The sequence below is a fragment of the Thermothelomyces heterothallicus genome (genome assembly GCF_042370625.1).
Source record: "Thermothelomyces heterothallicus CBS 202.75 unplaced genomic scaffold P884_scaffold_3, whole genome shotgun sequence".
Taxonomy (NCBI): domain Eukaryota; kingdom Fungi; phylum Ascomycota; class Sordariomycetes; order Sordariales; family Chaetomiaceae; genus Thermothelomyces; species Thermothelomyces heterothallicus.
Window position 1 is genome coordinate 281,478 of NW_027192564.1, and position 19,860 is coordinate 301,337.

Genomic DNA, 19,860 nt, shown 5'->3' on the forward strand with positions numbered 1-19,860 from the left:
GCAGCAAGGACCGACGCCAAAACGAATCGGTGACGAACTGTCGGTCATGAGACGCAAACGTTCAAATGTCTTCCATCACCGCTCGTGCATGCGTTTACAAAGTTCATTGTCGACTTGCCTAGCCACGCTACGCGTCGCGTCGTGTCGAGCTGTGCCGCAAAAGTGGTTGCATGGCCGCCTTGCAAGGCGATGCAAACATGGCGTCCGTTGCACTCTGCACGTCACCGTAACTACTTTGCTGAGCTCTGCTTTGCAGGACGCGGGCGTCTTTATTCCTTGGCTTTCGACACTCGAGCACTTTTACCTGAGTGGTCGTACGGAGTAGTGGGTGGGTGCGGAGGTCGCACTCGTTCAGGCACGGCCAGCAGGCTCGCTCCCGGCGGACTGGAGCTTGGTGGTGGGCGACGCTGGAATTGAGTGGACTCGTGGCTCGGTTGGGAAATTCGAAGCCCAGGCAAGAGGACGGAGCACGGCAGGGATCTACGGTCCTCAGGCACTCCGTAGCCCGCAGTGAGCCACTCAGCTTGCTGGAATGGGGAGCTCCGGCATGCAGGCAGAAGGTGGACCACGGGCAAAATTTCGTTCAGAGACACGGAACCAGAGTTGCACTCAAGGAAGCGTGTCGGTGTTCTGTTGCGCGGCTGCGTGTCACGGTCTGGCGTCCTCTGGCCAATTGAGACTGGCGCGACATCTTTTTTCCATTTTTCTTTCCATTCCTTAACCAAAATGCCCGCTCAGCTTCATATTTCCATACGCAGTCCGCTTACGGATCGTGTAATTCCCTGTTCCGATAATTGCCTTGTTTAGGCGTCGATGCCTCTGCAGGCCGGGAGCGACGAAGGAGTCTAGCAGATGACTACGCTGCACAATGGGACTGTGCACAATGAACGCAGGCCGACAGGTCGTTTAAACACTAAAATGGCGGCATCAAACATTAACTTCTGACAAGAGTTTGAGTGATATTGGTGGGCCGAAAGGGGGGGGGGGGGGGGGGGGCCGGCCTCCGTTTCGATTTGAGAAAGCCATCCCTTGCTTCGACCGGGCCAGAGCAACACCGGAATCAGTAGGAACGTACGGTGCTTCGTACACAGCATTATAGCTACTGAAACACCGGACCCTGGACCTAGAGGCATCTGGGCCATTTGATACAATTTGTCCTCTGTTTGTTTGTTGCACCAGCACGCTTCGCACGGGATCGCCATGGCCTCATCTTCAGGCCTTCAGTTTTTTGGCCGATTAAGAACGCCATGCCACAAGCCTCTCGTCATGGCTTGCTGCTTGGACGCTCAGTCAACCGAGACAGCCAGGTTGCCAACCCCCCGGTGGGCAAGGAACAGGCACTGCAACCAGAGAGACATGCATGCCGCCAGACCACAAGAGTCGGCGATATAGATGTCCACTAAGGTCAGCTGCAAGTCATCCGGAATGAACTGACGTTTTGCGAACCCCCCCCCCCCTTCTCCCCCCAAAATTTCTCTTTTCGCCGCGAATCGAAACGCACCATGGGCTGTGTTGTAATCCGAAGAGATACATCAGTGCAATGTCCACCAAGTCTCAAGTGCGCTTCTTCAAATTTTATGTCAGTATCCTCAAACCCCTCGGCCGCGTCCCCGCTAAGACGACGAGCTGAGCCGAATAGCCGACCTCTTGATAACCTTCTGTATTCTGTACCATGGCTTTGTTCTCGTACATACATCCCAACGACGTCCTTATAATATCTACCCGTACGAAGGAATCCGCAACCCGTTGGATTCCCCGTACGTTCAGGAGCCAGGACATTGGTCTGCGTAAAGCTTTCATCCCCGTTAGTGCAAGGACATGCTCACAGCAGGGAGAATGATGCATCGTTTTTACGTCCAAAACTGGCTAATGTTTCCCATTTCGCCGCTTCCATGGATTGCGTTGCTACGCGTATCATCAGTGCTTGGCGCGTCCCGCGTTTTAATGGGCCGCAGTTTGGGGACCACTGGGAAGGGGTGAGAGAGGGGGAGGGAGGCGGCCCGCTTTTCTCAAGGCCACCGACGACCCACAGCATCTCGAAGGTTCGCAACCTCGTCCCCGATCTTTTTGTGTTTCTTCGGCAAGTAGTGTGCTCGGTCAACACATGCAACAGGCAAAGACCAGGAGAAACCGTGATACTATAGTCTAGTTGTTCCGTTTGTGAGTTAGGTTTGACGACGCGAGGGCTTTCACTGACTCGAAAACGAAGGAAAGCACCTGGAGGGAACAGCCCTGAGGCTGCGGTGCCCTGCCGATGTGTATCGGGAAGGTTTGATGGCCAACAGCCAATCAGAACGGCGCGACGCGTTGCTGCACGCCTTAAGGTTCTCAATTTAATTCATGCGTGTCAACGACGGGTTTGTCCAATCCCCGGCAGGCAGCCGCGACCCGGAGCCCCTCAGGGATTGCGGCGAATGGCCTTCACGAAAGCAACACCGACACTTTTCTTCAAGCCACACTTTTCTTCAAGCCGGCCGCTGTAACGCGAGAGCGCGCGAACTCGCATCCCCTCTACCGGGCAACAAGCCTGGCCCTGTAATGCCCGACCGCCAATGGCTTCGGTGTTGGCATGGCTCAGACGACCCCTCAGTGTCAATTCCGGCTCGAGATAGGCTCGTCAACCTCCAGCCTTGCTCTAGCAGGAATCTTATCCTGTCATACCACACCAGTGCCTAAAATCTCATCCATCCATTTCTCTACGGGATGGAACATGCACGGACTGCCTGGGTGGCCGATGCACCCCGGAGCTGGCGCCCTCAGGGCTACACCAAGGCTTCTGTGCGACTACCGTCTCTGGCTTCCGTGACGATATGTCGCCGCTCTGGCTTTTCCGTGGGACACAGCGTCTCTCTAATTGACAGGTCTGAACGTTGTGTTACCGTCAAGTCTTTTTATCAAGCTGGAGCCCGCGTTCTCCATGCGGACGGCAATTATCCAGGTAGTTCCGTCGTGACAAGCTTGTCTATCAAAGCTCTATAGAGAACTGCAGTGAGTCGTTCGAGTTTGATTACTATTTCCATTATACAGTCCCTTGAAATCGGTCTTTCTCCATTGTAATCTTTGGGTTCAGAAGAGGGAATGACGTTGGGTACGGCGCAGCAAAAAGAGCTAACCAGAACGGGCCGAGAGCGAGAAGAAGTGGATCATCCCAAGTTCTCAGTGCATCCTTACCAACCGCATGTACTGTATAGGCTCCGTAGATAAGGTACATACACTCCTCCGTGCTCAGCAGACGCAGCCATCGGGGAGGAGTCTAAAAACTTCCTTACTTGCAGCCTTCTAGAGCACAGGCCGAGTGTGGCGGCCGCCTACCCCTCAGCTGGCGGTGCTCCTTCCCGAATGATGATGAATCGGGAGCCAATGGCTCGACCTCGAGATAATTCACATGAAACTGCTGCTCCCAACGCAGCAAGGAGGGCAACCGTTCTTTTGGAGCCAATGAATGACTAGCCGAGGGTTTTGTGGCTGACTGGACGCAGGCACTGCACCCAATATGTGCTCCAGTTACCTCGAGCGAAGAGGGTCTCTTCAATGCAATATATGCAAGTCAGCAGCTGAGCGATCTCTGCTTACACAGTACTTGCTTACTCTGCCTGCGGGCGACCAATCGCGTCAAGGGTCCAATCATTCTGCACTGAACTTTTGCTCGTCGGCTTGCGGCCTCAATCCGCCTTCAAGTTTGCAAACCTTTGCCCCAACAAAGAAGCGGCTATGAGGAGAGCGCGAGGTTGTGGGTCCGGCCTGAAAAAAAAAAGGTTAACTAGCGGAGGAGGCATCCCACCGGATCGGAAGCCCGCCAGTCGAAGATGGAGCGACGATATTCCTTCTCCCCGGCGACCAGGCGGTGTCCAGCGAATCACGGTACCGGCGTTTCCGAAAGCGGGCCGCCAAGCCGACCGTTCAAGTTCCGGGGATGACCACCACGGGCCCCGAGATCTGCGGAGTCGGGCCGCCTGTTTCTCGGCCTCGTGCTTTGCGGTGATAGATGTCGTTATGTTTTGTTCTCCGTATGCTTGCAACCTTTCCTTTGCGTTGTTGCGGCAGCGAGGGGACCAAGAGCCCGTAGAAGCGGTGAGAATGGCTTCAGAAGCCAGTCCCCTGCTGGCTCGTTCGCCGAGGCCGTTTGCGACTGCCCACAATGCTCCATTAAACACGGACCCCCCTCCCGCGAGCACTCCACAACGGGACCCAACCGCACCGCAGAGGAAAAGTCGGCAGCATCCTTGCGGCGTGGTCCGAGACATTTGAGTGCGTTGTGTACGGATTTAACTACACTAAAAAGAACCCGCCAGCCCCCTTCCGGAATGAATATCGTCAAAGCTTTCCTTGCTTCGACAAAGGACGCCTGTGATTGGAAGCTGGAAAGCAACCCCCGGTTTCGATCTTCTCCAACTAATCCACCTGCCGTCACCGCAAGTGCACCGAGGCCGAGGGCGATTCTCGGAAAAGGCTTGCAACAAAAATTCATTGCTTCTCCATCGCGTAGATGCACAGAGAAAATTTGGGAATTGCCTCAGATGCCTGGTCCTAAACACATGGGGCCGGTGGTCCCCATAGCGTGCGGAGTAGTCCGTACAGTAACATACCTAGGTAACTTTGCGCTTTTGAACGAATAGGTGTGGCCTGGCGGCCAGGGCGTTTCAAAAACGCTGTACGAAGTAGGCGGGTCGTAATTCGCCAGGTGCTTCCAGAACACCTGCTTGCTGGCCTGACGCGCCCGGCCTCCAGCTGCAGAGCAGTGATAAGGCTGAGCTAGGGCGTGCCACATGGGGCTGAGGCGAGCTTGAGAAACCGAGCTTGCTTGGCACCACCCCGCAACGGAACACCAACGAGACGAGTTCGCCGCGGCGCCAAGGAAGGCGCCAGACCCTGGCTACTTTCCCGCTTTCGGGATAATCCAGCACGCTTTGCCTAATCCGGCTTAGTTTCTCATCTCAAGTTCCAAGGTCCCTGGGATGAACTACCAGGCCAGAGTGCACCAAATTCCATCAGAGTCCCGTCATTTCAGACATATTCGACTCGGCGAGAGAGAATAACGAAAAACACGGTTCCAAAGAAATAAAACTACGGCGGGAAACAGATGAGGTTGGGGCCCGTTTTACTGTCCGTTTCTTTATCTTTAAGGGTCCCCCCTTTCTTTGGGACCAATTACCGCGGCCCGGGACGATACCAGCCGGCGTACGGAGTAGAAGAACGGTTGAATCTGCTGCGCAATACACATATCAAGGCTCAATTGCTCAGGCAAAGGCACATACGGAGTACATGCATACCTTCACCGCAATCTTACGACTATCGCCGGGGTGGGCCGCGTCAGAGTTCCCGGGGTTCAATTGACATGAGACCATCGCTTCAAATCTCGAGAATACTTTGACACAAGCGACCTCTTTCTTCCAGGTTTTTCGAAGACCCGTTTCGCCCGCGTGGCAGCTTGTTTTCTTGGCTCAAAACTTCTGGTAAGCCTAGCTCTGACGGCTTTCCGGATTGGCAAGCAATCTGCAGGGACGTAGGGGCCGTCATCAACCCAGTGCAGCTCCTGAATACTCCGTAATCCTTACACGGCTTCAGAAACAAAAACATTTGGGATATGGGCAGGGCCGTCAGCGCTTTTAGAAACAGATCAGGACCCCTGGTGGATGATGCACCACACGAAGAAAGGGGTTTCGTCCGGAATCCGGTCCAAGACTGTTCCATGTGTGTTTCGGGACATCATTTTGCAACTGCAAGAGACTGGCCTCAACTGCTTCTCCCGAACACTGCTCAAGACTTTTGTCGATGCAGTGTATGTATGTATGTATGTATGTTACATACTCCGTTCAAGTATTCCGTTCAAGTATTCCGTCCAAGCAAAACCAAGTCTGGCGCTCGCCGGCGTTTCACCGAAATGAATGGCAGGAACGGCACCAGGGGACCGACCGCGCAGGCAGCCGCCAGCAGCACCGCACGTGCACTGTCACAAAGAAACAACCCTTTCTCTGTTCATTTTGACCGTCGGTTTCATCGAGTGCTCTCGTCGAATTGCAACCCCCCCCAAGAGGCCTCGCACCTGTGCATGTACAAGGCATGTACGGATTACAGTACATACTGTAAATTACCCCGTCTCGGCGCTACCCGGCGACGCTCCCCGGCTCCTCTACTCCGTACCCCCGCCGCATCCTCCGCACCCTCCGCAGGCGCCGGCGCCGAGGCGGAAAAGCCAAGACTGGATGTCCGATCGGCTCACGACACCATGTCCAGAGGGAGAGTGTAGATGTGAAATGTGGGAGCAGGTGAGATGGGGGGCCCAGCCAAGGCCAATCTCCAGCTTCCTCGACAACCAGATGCCTCGTCCGCGAAGGGCGTGCGAATTATTCCGAGGGTAATCTTCAGCATCAGTTGAACTTGGAATGCGTTGATCCGAAGCAAAGCACTCGGGCGCTCAGACAATACCCATTCATTCATATCCCTGAACATGAGGGGGACCAATTGGCCAATTGAATCAACGATTTAGCCAGAAGGCAACGCGAAAAACGCGGTGCGGGTGTGTGTTTGGGAAGCGGGATCACGCGATTGCAAGGCAGAGCCGGCTTCTAGCTCTTCGCTTTTCATGGGCGCATGAAACGGAAGCCCTCTTCGCCACCTCTAGCGCCTCGGGCGTGTGAGCAGGTTTGGACCGAACCGAGGCCGATTTTGCGAGCGGGAGCCAAAAACGCGGCGGACATGGCTTGTCAAGGCGTCGCCGAGTCGCCAAATCCCGAGTACTGCGCATCAAAGATCCAACTGACAACTCGATGACCTCATCACAGCCAAGTCTCGGCCACTGACCATCACCTACACATGCACGACAATCCTGCCCAGCGATCGCTACACTAGCACCGAATCGGACCATGGTCCGCGGGCGTCGTTTGCGTCTCGAAGGATCGATCACTCGCTCTGTTCCCCAGTGCAATAGTTACCAAGTAGGAAGGTAACGAGCCGCCGGAATCGGGGTTGGGTACCTCGTCCGGCCGGGCGGGTATACACTATTGACCCTCCGCCGCATTCGAAACGATCATGATCCGACATGTGCCGCACGCGCTGTAGTTTCGATCGGCCGCGTTATTATCCGAGAAAGTTTAGTCTTCTCAACTCTGCAGCCGCCCAACCCGGTCTGTCGGGAACGAGAGATTTTAGTTGCGTCTTCCAAACAAGCGACCCTGTTCTTTTCAGAGGTTCGCGTCAGGCCCTCTGTGTGCTCAGCCAATCGCAGCCTCAGCTCCGTCTTGTAAAGTAAGCATGCGCGCACTTTACCAGAGTACGCGTGACTCGCAGCTTTCGGCAGGATCGCGCTGCTGATGCATCAGCAAGGCACGGCCTTGGGGGCCTGTGGGGTCTGTCTCGTCCTATCAAGTCTTTTGGGGGGGGCCAAGGTTTGCCGCAACATTCGCAACACTATTTCTGGGAGCGCCAATAACCGCAGGGTCCTGTGCATCGCAATCCTTCTCTGTTCGCCGGGGATTAGCAAGCCACCCTGCAGCGGGCATGGTTTCCGAGCAGAGAGAGAAAGCACGCATCTCTTGCGGTTGGGGGCGGGTTGCCAGGGAGAAGGAAGAAGCAAACAACAAGCTAGAAAAAGCCCACCGGAGGCGTCTGGGCGGATATTTGTCTTCGGCGGCCTAACTGGATTAGTGTGCATAGTTTAACTACTCCGTACACTAGTTACAGTGAGTGCACTTCCAGCAACAACGTTGCTTTTTGGTCGAAAGCCCGCTTTTGCCTCCTTGTTGCGTTGACTTGGGAGAGAACGGAGCAAATCATTGTTTGGCTGCCCCTTGTTCGTGCGGCCGCCGCTCTCCGGCTACCGTTTTCCCCGGGCGTTCGGGTGCGGTGGCCGCTCCCCCTGCAGCAGCAAGGAGCAACGGTCTGGATCAGTTAGTTATGCTGTGTAGTAGTTAATCATAACTAACCTTGGAAGCCACTGCGACTTTGCAAATTGCACTTCTGGGTCTGGCTCCGCCCGCGATTCTCTTTGATCCATCCCGGTGAGCCTAGTAACATTATTATATGTACGGATTATTTACGGGAAACCCGGGAGGGGGGGGGGGGTTGTTGTTGTCTCTCCCTACACTGTAGTTACGCCCATAACTAATCTCGGCTGCCAGCGGGCCCCCGTGGCCAAGGGGCCCGGTGATTACCAAGTAACGAACTTTCAGAATCGGGAGGTGAGACGATCAAATGAAACCGACGTTTGCCGTGTTTTATTGATGGCTCGACAGTTGTGTCAAACAACAGACGAAGCAGACTTTTTTTTTTTTTTGGTTTTCTCTCCCTTTCCTCGCTGCGCTTTGTCCTCTTCGCTAGTTAATTAAAGGTTGCCTTACGAGTACGGTACAATGCATACACACAAGTCATACAAGTACATACGGTACATACATTCGTACCTTACATAGCACTCGCCCGGAATTTCCCAGCTGAAGGGTGGCTACATGGCAATCTCGATACGATTGCGTGATCTGCAGTTGGCCTCTTCAAAGCCCAAGTGTTTCGTCTCCCTTGCCGCTTGGTTTTGAGGATTGCCAGACCGAAAACGAACGACTGGTCAGGCCAAGGGGGATGCAAAAGGGGTAAAAAACACGAGGCTTTGCTACGCTAGTTATCATGTAGTAATGTAATCCGTACTAATAGTACACTGTAGGAAGGTAATCGCTAACTACATCCACTACAGAAAAATTATGGCAGAGGCTTTCCACGACAGACCTGCTCCATTCTCCGTCCTTAGTACCCTGCTCGGTTATTACTGTCCGGGAAACGGACGACGATCAGACGGGGGAGGCAATGTCAAGTATGTCTCGGGGTGTCGCTGGGTGTCATCAGCAGAACATCTCGATAACTAAACTACATCGAGACTCCCCTCTGACCACCAACCCAGCCCCAGGCCCGGGGAGGGTAAGCAGTTCGCCCGGCAAAGTTCCTATGCTGCGTGTCCTGGAGTCTGGTATATATGTACGCCAAGGTATGTGCCTAAATACAGTGCTCCGTACGTATGTATATCCCGTAAACAATTATCAGCCATTACTCGAAACACAACATTCGTGGCGCACTAAAAGATGGCTAACTTGGCGGGAATTAAACCTCCTAGTTGCTGTCGGGACCGCTCCGAGCCAAAAAAAAAAAAAAAAAAAAAAAAAAAAAAAAAAAAAAAAAAAAAAAAGAAGAAGAAGAAGAGGTGATGTGGTCCCTTCTCCGTTAGTAGAACGGAACCCGTTGCTCTCAGACCCTCATCAAAACTCGCTGCGTGAAGAAGCCGGAAGTCAACAACGGTTGCTCTTATGACCTGTCGCGGTGACTCGAGGCACCTGGTCGTCCTCCCTTAAACCCCCCCCCCCCCCCCCAAAAAAAAAAAACCGGGGCGGGACAAAACAATTATACCCTACAGAAATAAATAGGAAGAGAGAACAAGAAAAGAACAATTCTGCTCTAGTCGGTGTAGCTCGCGGACGAGGGGACACTTTGACCTTGGAAGGAGCTGAATCTTGGGTTTACAACTTCTGTTTACCCCTGAAGCCCTTTTTCACGTCTCCATGTATGGGGTTCGTGGCCACGCAACTGAAAGAAGAGTGGAAACCTGAAATATCCGTAAAATCCAGCTAGAGAACCTCTTTTCCTTTTCTTCCTCTTCTTTTTTAAATCCCTTTATCCCGATCACAGACACCACGACACCGCAGGTTTAACTTAGAGACCCTGTTGTGAAAACGACAAAGGAAAACAAGAGACCAAGAGCAAGTCTGGGCATCTCCTCCAGCAGGCGGTCTCTGCGGCCCTCTAGCGGAGCAGGTCCCCATCAAGCGTACGAACTTGGTCGGTTAGAAGATTGGGGGGATGCAGATATTACTTCCGTCCCAGCCTCACCCGCTATAGGGAAGCCCATACTCGGAGCAGGCCGCAGTGCGAGACGGCGGCGCCAGTCTAACCGAACACAGACACCGACGTTATGGTATAGTGTGCGAAGGGATAAAATAATGAAAAGGGACAAAAACAAAAGAGGGAAAGAAAGAAAGAAGAACAGCAGCCCGGTTTGGCTCGGCCGGACGACAACAGACGCGTCAGGGAATCGAGGCCATTATCATCAACCTCCTCGCTAGTCCTTCAAAGAGAATGCGGAGGGGCCATACAAGGCTGAGGCTCACCCATCTTCCTCTTAGAAAAAAAGAGGAAGAAAGTACCGAGAATAAAAAAGCAACTCTATACATATATATATATATATGTCGGTCTTGTTGCCGTAGTACAGACTCGGGAAGAGCTGTATAGTGTTCTGTCACGATAGGCCACAGAAAGTATAAGCCTATGAGCGTGAACGTCACCGCCTGATGAAATAGCAGAGTGTAAAGAGCATCAGGAACCTTGGAAGCGACGGATCGATGGATCACAGGATAGGAGAGTGTTTTTTGGGGGGGTGGGGGGGAGAAGGCAGGTTTATAATAAAGGGGTAAGTGTGAGGGGCGAGGGAGAGAGGAAGAGTAAGAGACATTGACTATAGGAGGAACATATAGTAGGGACGGATATATTCAAGATACATACCCGAGAATGGGAAACTGAGGACGTGGAGAGGGAGGGAGAGGGAGAGAGGGATATAGATGTGTGGATAGGCGTGAATGAGTGTGAGTGATGAGCTGATATAGTGATCGGGGCAGGCGAGGATGCGAGGAGGAGCAGAAAGGAGGTGAACGAGATGGGAAGGGAAAGGAGAACCAGACAGCACAGCACTACACAGGTAGCTCGTCACGTCGGTACCCAGCAACGGGAAGATGCCCTGTCTCCCTTTTTCCTTCACCTTCCCCCTTCCACCCCTCCTCCTTCACACACCTATTTGTTCATCCTCACTTACTCCGCAGCATGACTGACACTATCAGAGGATAGATAGTTATCGTCATAACAGGGCGCCCGGGCCACGCAAGCCCATCTATCATGCCCCTGTTCCATTCCATCAGGTCACATGTTTTCCTGTATGTTCACATGTTTACGATAACCTAGGTTCGGATCTCTCCACGGAGATAAGGCAAGCAACACGCAACGGTCACGGACAGAACAACACGCATATATCTGCATCCGCGACACTTTACCACCTGTCCTTTTCCTTCTTCACGCAACCACTTCAAGACGGGATGAACGAAAAGTTGCGACAGCCGCGTCCACGGCAAGCTGATTTGCTGCTCTTTAGCTCCCTCTGACTGATATGCTTTGCTATTGTGGGGATCGCTCACGAGGCCATGCCCAAGCATGCTTCTTCCTAACCCGAAGAGAACCGTCCCTTTCCCCCTCCCTCTTCCGAGACATAAACCGCGCCGGACGAGGCGAGGAGCACCTCGACAATCTCAGCAATTCAAACCGACAAGATCTTTTATCTTTCCTGAGCAAACATAAAACCCAAGCAAGCTTTACACCATGACTAGCGAGAAGGAGAAGCAAATCACATTCGAGGGTCGGTACTAAGGATCTAAGACATGCCAATACCTGAGATATTAGCTGACAAGCTTAGAAGAGTACCTCGGCGTTACCGAGGCGGCGTTCGAATGGGCAGATAGCTATGACGCCAAGGACTGGGACCGATTGAGGAAGTGCATCGCTCCCACACTCCGAGTACGTTGATGCAGCGGCGGAGGGGCGAAAACGCTAGCCTGACTGACAATCTTGACACCATCATGACAGGTTGACTACCGCTCGTTCCTCGGCAAGGTCTGGGAAGCGATGCCGGCGGAAGAGTTTATCGCCATGGTATCTGACAAGTCAGTGCTGGGCAACCCGCTTCTGCGGACCCAGCATTTCATTGGCGGCGCGAGCAAGTGGGAAAGGGTTTCGGACACCGAAATCATCGGCCACCATCAACTGCGAGTGCCACATCAGGTTTACACAGACGCGAGCCTCCAGAACGTCGAGGTCAAAGGACACGCCCACAGCCATAACACGCATTACTACCGTAAGGTCAACGGAGTGTGGAAGTTTGCCGGACTCGAGCCCGAGATCAGATGGTTTGAGTACAATTTCGACAAGGTGTTTGCCAGCGGCCGTGACAGCTATGGCGAGCACGAATAGGCTCTGGAGGCGCTGTCAGGGAATCATCGTGAACGCCACCCTTACCCGCGCCCAGCTTCCTTGTCCTTCCTTCCTTCCCTGCCGGGATAAATAGAACAAAAAAAAACAGATAGAAGAGAACCGGAATGAAAACATGTTGCGCTCCCCCTTTCCAATGGATCCCAATCAGCGCCGGCATACTCCAAGCAATGATGATGACGGATTGTATATGACAGTTATGGTAGTGGTGGTGACGACGACGATGACGACAAATGGAAGATATTTAGTGGTACTTAGACCTAAGGCGGTCAAAGTAGGATTGGTAAGCCGATGGGTTGGTTGGTTGGTCCGTTGGTGATATGTATGTATGTTCGTGTCGGTAGGGGGAACACCATGACGGCATATACAAAAAAAAAAATTAAAGATCGCAGCGAAGACAGGTGGCCGTGTAGATACACCCAAGGAAGCGATGCCGTGCCTGCGACCGGGACGAAGCATCATCATGATAAAACGGAAGAGGAAAAAAAAAAAAAATAAGAAGATTCCGAGTTGGCCGACAACAAGCGGTGGGTATCTTGCTGCAAACAACACAGCGAAACCGTTTGTTGGCCGGCTCCTCGACGGATATGCTTAGACGACGGCGATGAAACGAGAAACCGTCGTTGGGTCCGGAAGGCAAGCGGAGAAAAGGTGTTATAGAAAATCGGGATCAGGGGAACGGCGGTCCCTGGCCGTGAGGAGGTGGGAATCCTTGGTTTCGCCTGCCGTTCTCGCCGCGGGCAGCCACCCACTCGGCATTGCCGCTTTGACGGGCGGGCAGGTCGGCGGAGACGGGAACCTTGGTGTCCTCGTTGGAAGACGTCCCTCGGCCGCTCGGCCCGGCGTCGACGGCGTTCGGGACGAGTTGGGTCACGGCTTGCGTGATGGAGGCGACGACGTAGCTGTGGAGTTCCCGCTCCTCCCTCGAGTCCTCCTTCTCCAGCTCGAAGCGCTTCTGCTTGTCGAAGTTGGCCCGGCGCAGGTGCTTGATCTCCTTCATGACGTACAGCAAGACCTCCTCCGGGCAGCGGGTGCGCTCGTTGTAGTACTCGGTCTTGCGCACGTAGCGCCGGGTGACGTCGGTCGCGCCCTCGTACGAGAAGGCGATGCAGTACGACATCTTCTTGCCCCAACCCTCGGTGTACAGCCTGGGGTTGTCCCACGCCTCCTCGCAGGCGTCGACGTGAATCCACCGCTTCTGGTGTTCCGAGTAGACCTCGGTCCATACGTGATCTTCGGCATTCCACACCCACCGGACGCGCGAGCCAATTGCGCGGCAGAGCATGCTGAAGCAGTTGGCCCACTCGCCGCATCGCCCGCGCCGCGTCTGCATGAGGCGCCACACGTCGCTGTAGCGGGGAAAGCGTTCATATGCCCGGCAGCTGTTGTTGGAGCAACGGTATAGCTCGACTCGCAACGCACCACAGGCCTTCTCTTCCGGCGTCGGTTGTGTCATTCCCTGAGCGATGGTCGGGGAGAAGCAGACCGGACACTGCGGGTTGTTGACCCACGTGAAGAAGTCGTTCTTGAACCACCTGTCCGCACAAAACGAGAATGTCGGTCAGCTGGGTCATATCAACAAAGAGAGAAGAGAAGAGGGGAATATCTGAGGAGCAAAGTTCCCCCGAGGCATGCGGCGTACGTACCTGAGGAGGGCGCGGACAATGCAGTCCTGGTAGCCCCATTCCGGCTTGCGCCCATCTCCCATGCTCTCGGCCTGGGCCTGGAGCACTTGGCACTCTTCCTCGGCCTCGCTGTATATCCTATCGAGCGGGACGGCTTGTAGGGCTTCGTCTAGCAGGCCCGGGTTCTCATACTTCATGGGCGTCGCGGACAACGAGATGAGGAGGTTCCTGAACCGCGTCGACTCGAGGTCGTCGGGCGAGGGGGGGATCGGGACCTTGGGAAGATTTCGGACGACCGAATAAGAGGGGGGCGTGGAAGCGTCGCCGGAATTGCCTTGCCTGTTGCGACCGGAGGCGTGGCCATCTCGGTGGTTGTTGGTCGAAGCGCTGTGACCGGGCGCGGGCGAGCCCTGCCGTGATCTTGCCTGTAGTTCGTTTAACCGCTTGGTCCTCAGCAGCTGCTCGAACTGCACCCTCAGGCCGTGTGCCCATTCCTCGCCGTACTCGTTCCCGCCCCGTTGGGCGTCCCTCCCGTTAGCATCCATGCCTTATTTGTGCGATGACCGACCGGCCGTTGCGTTGAGCGGCAGTTGTTGAAACGCGGGCGCTATTATTTGATCGATTGATTTGGAGGGGAAGACGGGTCGGCAATGCGTTCACGGATCGGAGAAGAGGACGATCAGTTCTGTGGGAAAAGAAAATCGTCGTCGTCGTCGCCGTCGTTGTCGTTGTCGTCGTAAACTTGGTCGTGCAACTAGTTAACTTTGTTCCTTCCCTTGACTCTTTGTGGTAGGCAGCGCTGTCGTCGTCGTCGTCGTCGTCGTCTTCGTCGTCGTCGTCGTCGTTGTCGTCGTCAGGTGGCGGCGCCTGGAGTGCGGGCCACGCAATGTTGCGAATGACGAACCGGGGTGTGAGCGCCTCTTGTGACCGTTCTGCTTGTTCCCGTCAAACCTCGACGGCCGCCCACGAGAAAAAAGAAAAAGGAAGAAAAAAAGCCCTGCTGTTTGACAAGCAAGCGTCCTCCTGCTGTCAAAGAGCGAGCGCAGTCCGGTATGTCGACGGCTTGGAGGGGGATCAGTCCTCGCAGAGCCTTGACAGGGCGGGTGGGTGGTGACGGGTTGGTAAAGGGATTGAGAGAGACAGGCAGAGGTGGGCCGGGAACGGCGTAAAGACAAGGGGGCCGAAGAATAAAGCTGCGGGCAGGTGGAGGGCGGGTTGCTGCGCAAGGGTTTCAGGGAGCCGGCGCAGGCGTGGTGTATGTACTGTATGTACGGATTACATACACACTAATGGCGTGCGCCCGTTCCCGGCGTATCTAACCACGCACTGGCTGGGGCGATCGAGGCTTGCGTGGCAGTACAGTAGGTACGGGACATACATACACTAACTAGCGTAGGTCGCGCAAGGTGAGGCTATTAGGAATGTAACCTGGTCAGTACCTGGTAAAGAGCAGGACGATGCCGATAGTCCCAAGCAGAGCTTCAATCTGCCTTTTTTAGCCCGGGTCTCGCTCCTGACAACTGCTGGTTGCCAACGAGCCAATCCGACGTTTTTTGAAATCCATTCATTCATACATTCATTCATTCATTCATTCATCAGATTTTGAGGATCCGGATTTTGCCCACTATAGCGGGTCATTCGCCAGAGCAGACGTAAGCTGAGGGAGGGGTGCAGGCAACGAGTAGACGAATCTTCGGATCTCTGCTCGCAATACAGACCCGGAGCCCGTCAGAGAGTGGAGGGGAGGACAAGAGAGAACGCGCGTCCAGTTCACGGCGACGGCCAATCAGAACCGGTCTAACCGGTCTCGGTCTCCTCCGCCCCGAACGGATCTCCACACCCCTTCCAGTCTCCGCCTCAGCGGCCTCGAGCGATTCTCCACAGGCCGCAAACTCTAGGGGACCGCCGACAGATCTTGACTGGTGCTGTGTCGAGTCGCATTGCGAAGGGTTTTTCGGCCGCTCATATTTCTTTAACGTTGGATGAAGGCAGGTCCGATCTTGGGTCATCGCCGCGCATCGTGCATCGCATGGCAGCCACGGTGAGCGGACCGGCAAGAAGGGACCGGGCTGCTGGCAGCATGCTGCGTCCTGCGTATTGTAGCATGCTGCACGCTAGTGTAAAAGAGAGTTCAGACCCGACACCCGAAGGTACTTGCAGTTGGGTATGTACCTCGCAGTCAGAGAGGGTGGTTCTAGTGATATCCGCCAAGTACATATTCAGCGCAGCAAGTTGATTCATCACTTGCAATAAGAAGTATTTCCGTGCTTTATTATTATCATGACGACGGGAACTGTTGCCAGCACCCTACGCTGCAATGGAGGAATGAGTGTTTGTATGTACTCCGTACTTCGTTCGTACATACATTCAGAGTACTGTACTGTACCTACCTGACTGTGAAGCAGCCAATCCTGTCTTTGGTATCAGTAATTCCTTCCCTGCTGTGGCTGAGGCTGGAAACCCCGTACGGGTGGTTGTGAGACTTATTACTCCGTATGGCTTTGTCATTCGCCGGCCTCAGGTTGGGCCTTGTGGAGTGATTCAGCGATTTCAGCCCACGGGGTTGCCTGCCTGCCTGCCTGACTGTTAGCCTGCCTCACTCTTCTTGCCTTGCAATTCCATTTCACGACGCGACCCTCTACGCTAGATCGCTGATCGTTTTAGGCGAATGTCGACGAAGAGACGTTATCGGTCGGCTTAATATTGAAAGAACGCCACACCGACGGTTTCCCAATCAGATTGCACCCGCCGCCCATCGTTGCGTCGTCACCCGGTTGCGCTACAGCGGGCGGGGGCTCTGGTGTAAGGCCAGGGCCGATTTGGCACAACTTCGAAATAGGCAAAACAAGAAGGGGAGAGAATTTCATAAAGGACTGCAGCCCGTCGACGGACAATGCAGTCTCGCTTCGCCATCGCCCTCTATATTTGCCAGCATACGGTACGAAGGGCGTATGGAATAGCTACAAGTTTTACCTACTACCCAAACTTGCCGCGCAACTTCGGAGTCGCCAACATTCCGCGCACTAATAAACGGTACGGATGCACTAGGCCGACCGGGCTCCTGACCGCCAGTCGATGACCTCACTTTCTGAAGCCCGGGATTCCGGGTCTCGAGGATGGATGGTTTGTCAGGGCCCAACACTTTCACGCCCTGGACGGGCTTACCGAGTCGGGTTGGGCCGAGCAATAGCTAGGTACGTAAAGGCTGACGACTGGGCTGTTTCTTGCCACCCGCTGCCTCATCAACGCTTTCTCGGCCGCCCCAGAGACCGAGATTTGTCAATATTGGAATGCCAGTGTCTTATTCAGGCGGAGATCTTCCTTCATCATCAGCGCCTTATTACGACAGCAGACGGTCGACCTGGAGGTGAGCAGGTCTTGAGACTGGGTACGCATTATTCCTTACGTTACGCAATGTTACAAGAACAAGGACGGGGGCCCGATTGAATGGGTGCTCAAAAGAGGAACGAAGTTCGCGCATTGCCACGCTACCAACGGAAGGACGAAGCAGCCGAATCCGAACGGCATACAGTGTTATACAAGAACTGTACCAACAAAAACACTGTGCGGCTGGTGGGAGTGGCGTTGGGGATGACGCGGCATCCGACCCTTGTTGTCCGTCGCCTCCTGGCAATCCTTCTCGTCTGTCTTCTGACGACGAGCTTCGATCTTCTTAAGCTTTCCCGGATACCCTCCGCCCATTCCCCACGCGAACTTCCTAATGGAGCTTACCACGGTCACACAAAACGAATGTTGGTTCTCTGACTCTTTCTGCAATAAGCGGAGGCAGCTAAGAGGATCGCCGTCCTCCACGTCGACCTTCCAAGCCGGGTGTATACATACATACTAGTCCCCGCATTCATCAGCTAGGCCTCTCAAAGCCGAACAGCTGGGCACTCGGACGAGCGTATCCCAACGACGGCGAGAGCCATGCGATCGCGCCTTGGAACTGCCTAACAGCGGTTCACTCACTTGGATCCGGCCAGAATCCGGCCAGCCGATGTGGGCCACTCGCAGTCAACGACGTGCTGTCAACGACGTGCTGTGTGTATCCCCGAGGTTTCACAGTTCCGCATGTGATGAGCATGCAGATCCAGGCCACGGGTCCCAATACGTTGTATCAGGTATAGTCCTGCTTTCCTGCCTCGGGCCTCACTTCTGCCTCCATGTCCGTCCCGGTGGGTAGCTTTGTATCTTCACGTTCCAACTCTGGGTGGAACCGATATGCCCGGCCCCTGGTCGGACACATCATATCTTGTACGGTTTACACATGGATCATTGGTATATTAGTTGGCCGTCTCTGGCCTTCTCTTCTCCAGCGCGCTGGTTAGAAGTTCGCCAGTTCTTCGCTCCACCAGATAGGGGCACAAACAAGGTGAACACCGCGGGTACATACAAGTAGGATGGAGCCCGCCCCATTTTCCGCCGAGACCACACGTCTAGGTTCAACTCCTCCAGAACTGGGCAAGGCCCCCATCGCCGCATTCGCATCTTCCAAAAACAGCAAGCAAAGTTCAACCGGGCCTGAGTCTAGTTAGTCCGACGGGCCATCATCCACTACCAGCCTTGCCTCTCCAGGTTTGACCGCAACGTCCCCTGCCCTCTCTCCCCCTTCCCCACAAGCAAGACATGCCAGGAGAGGAGAGGCAAAGAAGGGTAGAAGAAGAGAAAAGATAGGAACTTGGCGAGGCCTTGGACGCGCGTCTCGCCGCTCCGCTCCACCCGGATACCGAGCTAGGGAAGAAAATCCTTTCGCTTTGCTTCTGTGGCCCGATCATCTGTCCGCCTGCCCACGATCTACGGAGCACGGCGATCGAGCCTTGCACCTACTTCGCACTCATTACTCACGGTCTCCAAGCGGACCGCCGGCCAGCCCGGGCAGTCCAGTAGTTAGTTACCCAGCAAAAGACACGCGTAACCCAAGCCCCTTTTCTTAGGTTGACCTGCATGTCCGCGTGTATCTCCAGGAATAAATAGTGAGCGGCGTAGCGGACCGTCAAAACGGGGAATGAACGGTTCGGGCATCTCCTCTCTTTCCCCCTCTCTTCCCCCCTCCCTCCATCATGGCCTGCCGAGCCCTCTACCACGGGGTCACGTACGTACATGCCGTGCAAGAGGGGAAGATTCGCCCGCGGGCGAACGAGGGGAAGGAGGGGAAGGAGGGGAGGAGGACAAGATGGGGCGACATGGTGTCTATGGATCCATCGATCCCATCGACCAAAGGAGCGTCAACTCGACTTGAGCCTCCTCGACGACCTGGCGGGTCATCCGAGACTTACATCCATACGCAAACACGCACATACATCCATCCCTATATACGTACACATACACCTCTACACACATAACATACACATGTACATATGCACATAATATACATATATACGTACATACACACACGCGTATACAGACGCTCCACCTCCGAAGTGGACACAGCTTAGCCAGAAGCCAAAAGAAGAACAACAACAACAAGGGGGGAAAGATGGCCCTCCCCAGCGGCATTAAAAAAGAGAGAGCAGGCAGGCCAGGTAGAAGGCACACATGTAATCCGTAGTCTCCGATCTCGCCGAATCCCGACCTCCACGGAACCCCTGTTTCCTGTCTCACACCTCCATTGTGTATCTCTATTTCCTACTTTCTTCCTAAGATCCCCCTTTCCACCTGCCGAGAACTATCGGGCAACGACACGAATAAAAAAAATAAAGAAAAAGCCCGCGAACTGGATGCGAGTTCGGGGACCGGCGTACCGGCCGCGTCATGTTGCTGACGGCAGACTCCTAGGACAAGACAGGCAGAGGCTAACAAGACGGGGTAGATGGCGGGGAAGGGGTGCATATGCATGCGTGTGTGCATAGGAGCAGCAGGCAGGGTTCTGGGGGTATGTCCGGAGATTGGGGGGGTCTATCAGGCGTCCTTTCCAAATGGAGGTCGACGAAGGTTGGTGGTACACCACACCGGTAACTGCTTCTTCAGTATCCGGGTCCCGAAGTTGATTGCGAGGAACTCACTCTGTTCAAAAACTTGATGGCCAGCTGGAAAGGGGGTAGGGGTAGGTGGGGGGATGCTCGCTCATCACCAACGGCTCGGTGTCATCCTTGGTTCAATGATCTCTTGTCGAGGTCCAAAGCCTCGCCGGAGGCATTCCCATCCGTACATGGACTACCCCAATGGGTTA

General features: G+C 54.5%; 4 protein-coding genes across 4 annotated transcripts; 1 reads left to right on the forward strand and 3 right to left on the reverse strand.

Annotated features, from left to right (window-relative positions):
- Positions 1-11,161: 11,161 nt before the first annotated feature.
- P884DRAFT_315557 (Scytalone dehydratase) lies at positions 11,162-12,285 on the forward strand. Its single transcript, XM_069445267.1, has 3 exons — positions 11,162-11,434; positions 11,495-11,592; positions 11,662-12,285. Exons 1-3 carry the CDS (start codon positions 11,398-11,400, stop codon positions 12,043-12,045), a joined length of 519 nt encoding a protein of 172 aa, XP_069300410.1. The 5' UTR covers positions 11,162-11,397; the 3' UTR covers positions 12,046-12,285.
- Positions 12,128-12,630, reverse strand: P884DRAFT_75693 (uncharacterized protein). The gene has a single exon (XM_069446070.1). The coding sequence runs from the start codon at positions 12,526-12,528 to the stop codon at positions 12,211-12,213; it is 318 nt and encodes a 105-aa protein (XP_069300411.1). The 5' UTR covers positions 12,529-12,630; the 3' UTR covers positions 12,128-12,210.
- Positions 12,631-12,733: 103 nt separating this feature from the next.
- Positions 12,734-14,233, reverse strand: P884DRAFT_192426 (uncharacterized protein; the record flags this gene model as incomplete). The annotated part of the gene is made up of 2 exons (XM_069437676.1): positions 12,734-13,598; positions 13,710-14,233. 2 exons carry the CDS (start codon positions 14,231-14,233, stop codon positions 12,734-12,736), a joined length of 1,389 nt encoding a protein of 462 aa, XP_069300412.1.
- A 4,848-nt stretch (positions 14,234-19,081) lies between these two features.
- On the reverse strand, positions 19,082-19,724 carry P884DRAFT_255245 (uncharacterized protein). Its single transcript, XM_069440973.1, has one exon. It carries the CDS (start codon positions 19,536-19,538, stop codon positions 19,317-19,319), a length of 222 nt encoding a protein of 73 aa, XP_069300413.1. The 5' UTR covers positions 19,539-19,724; the 3' UTR covers positions 19,082-19,316.
- Between the last annotated feature and the right edge of the window lie 136 nt (positions 19,725-19,860).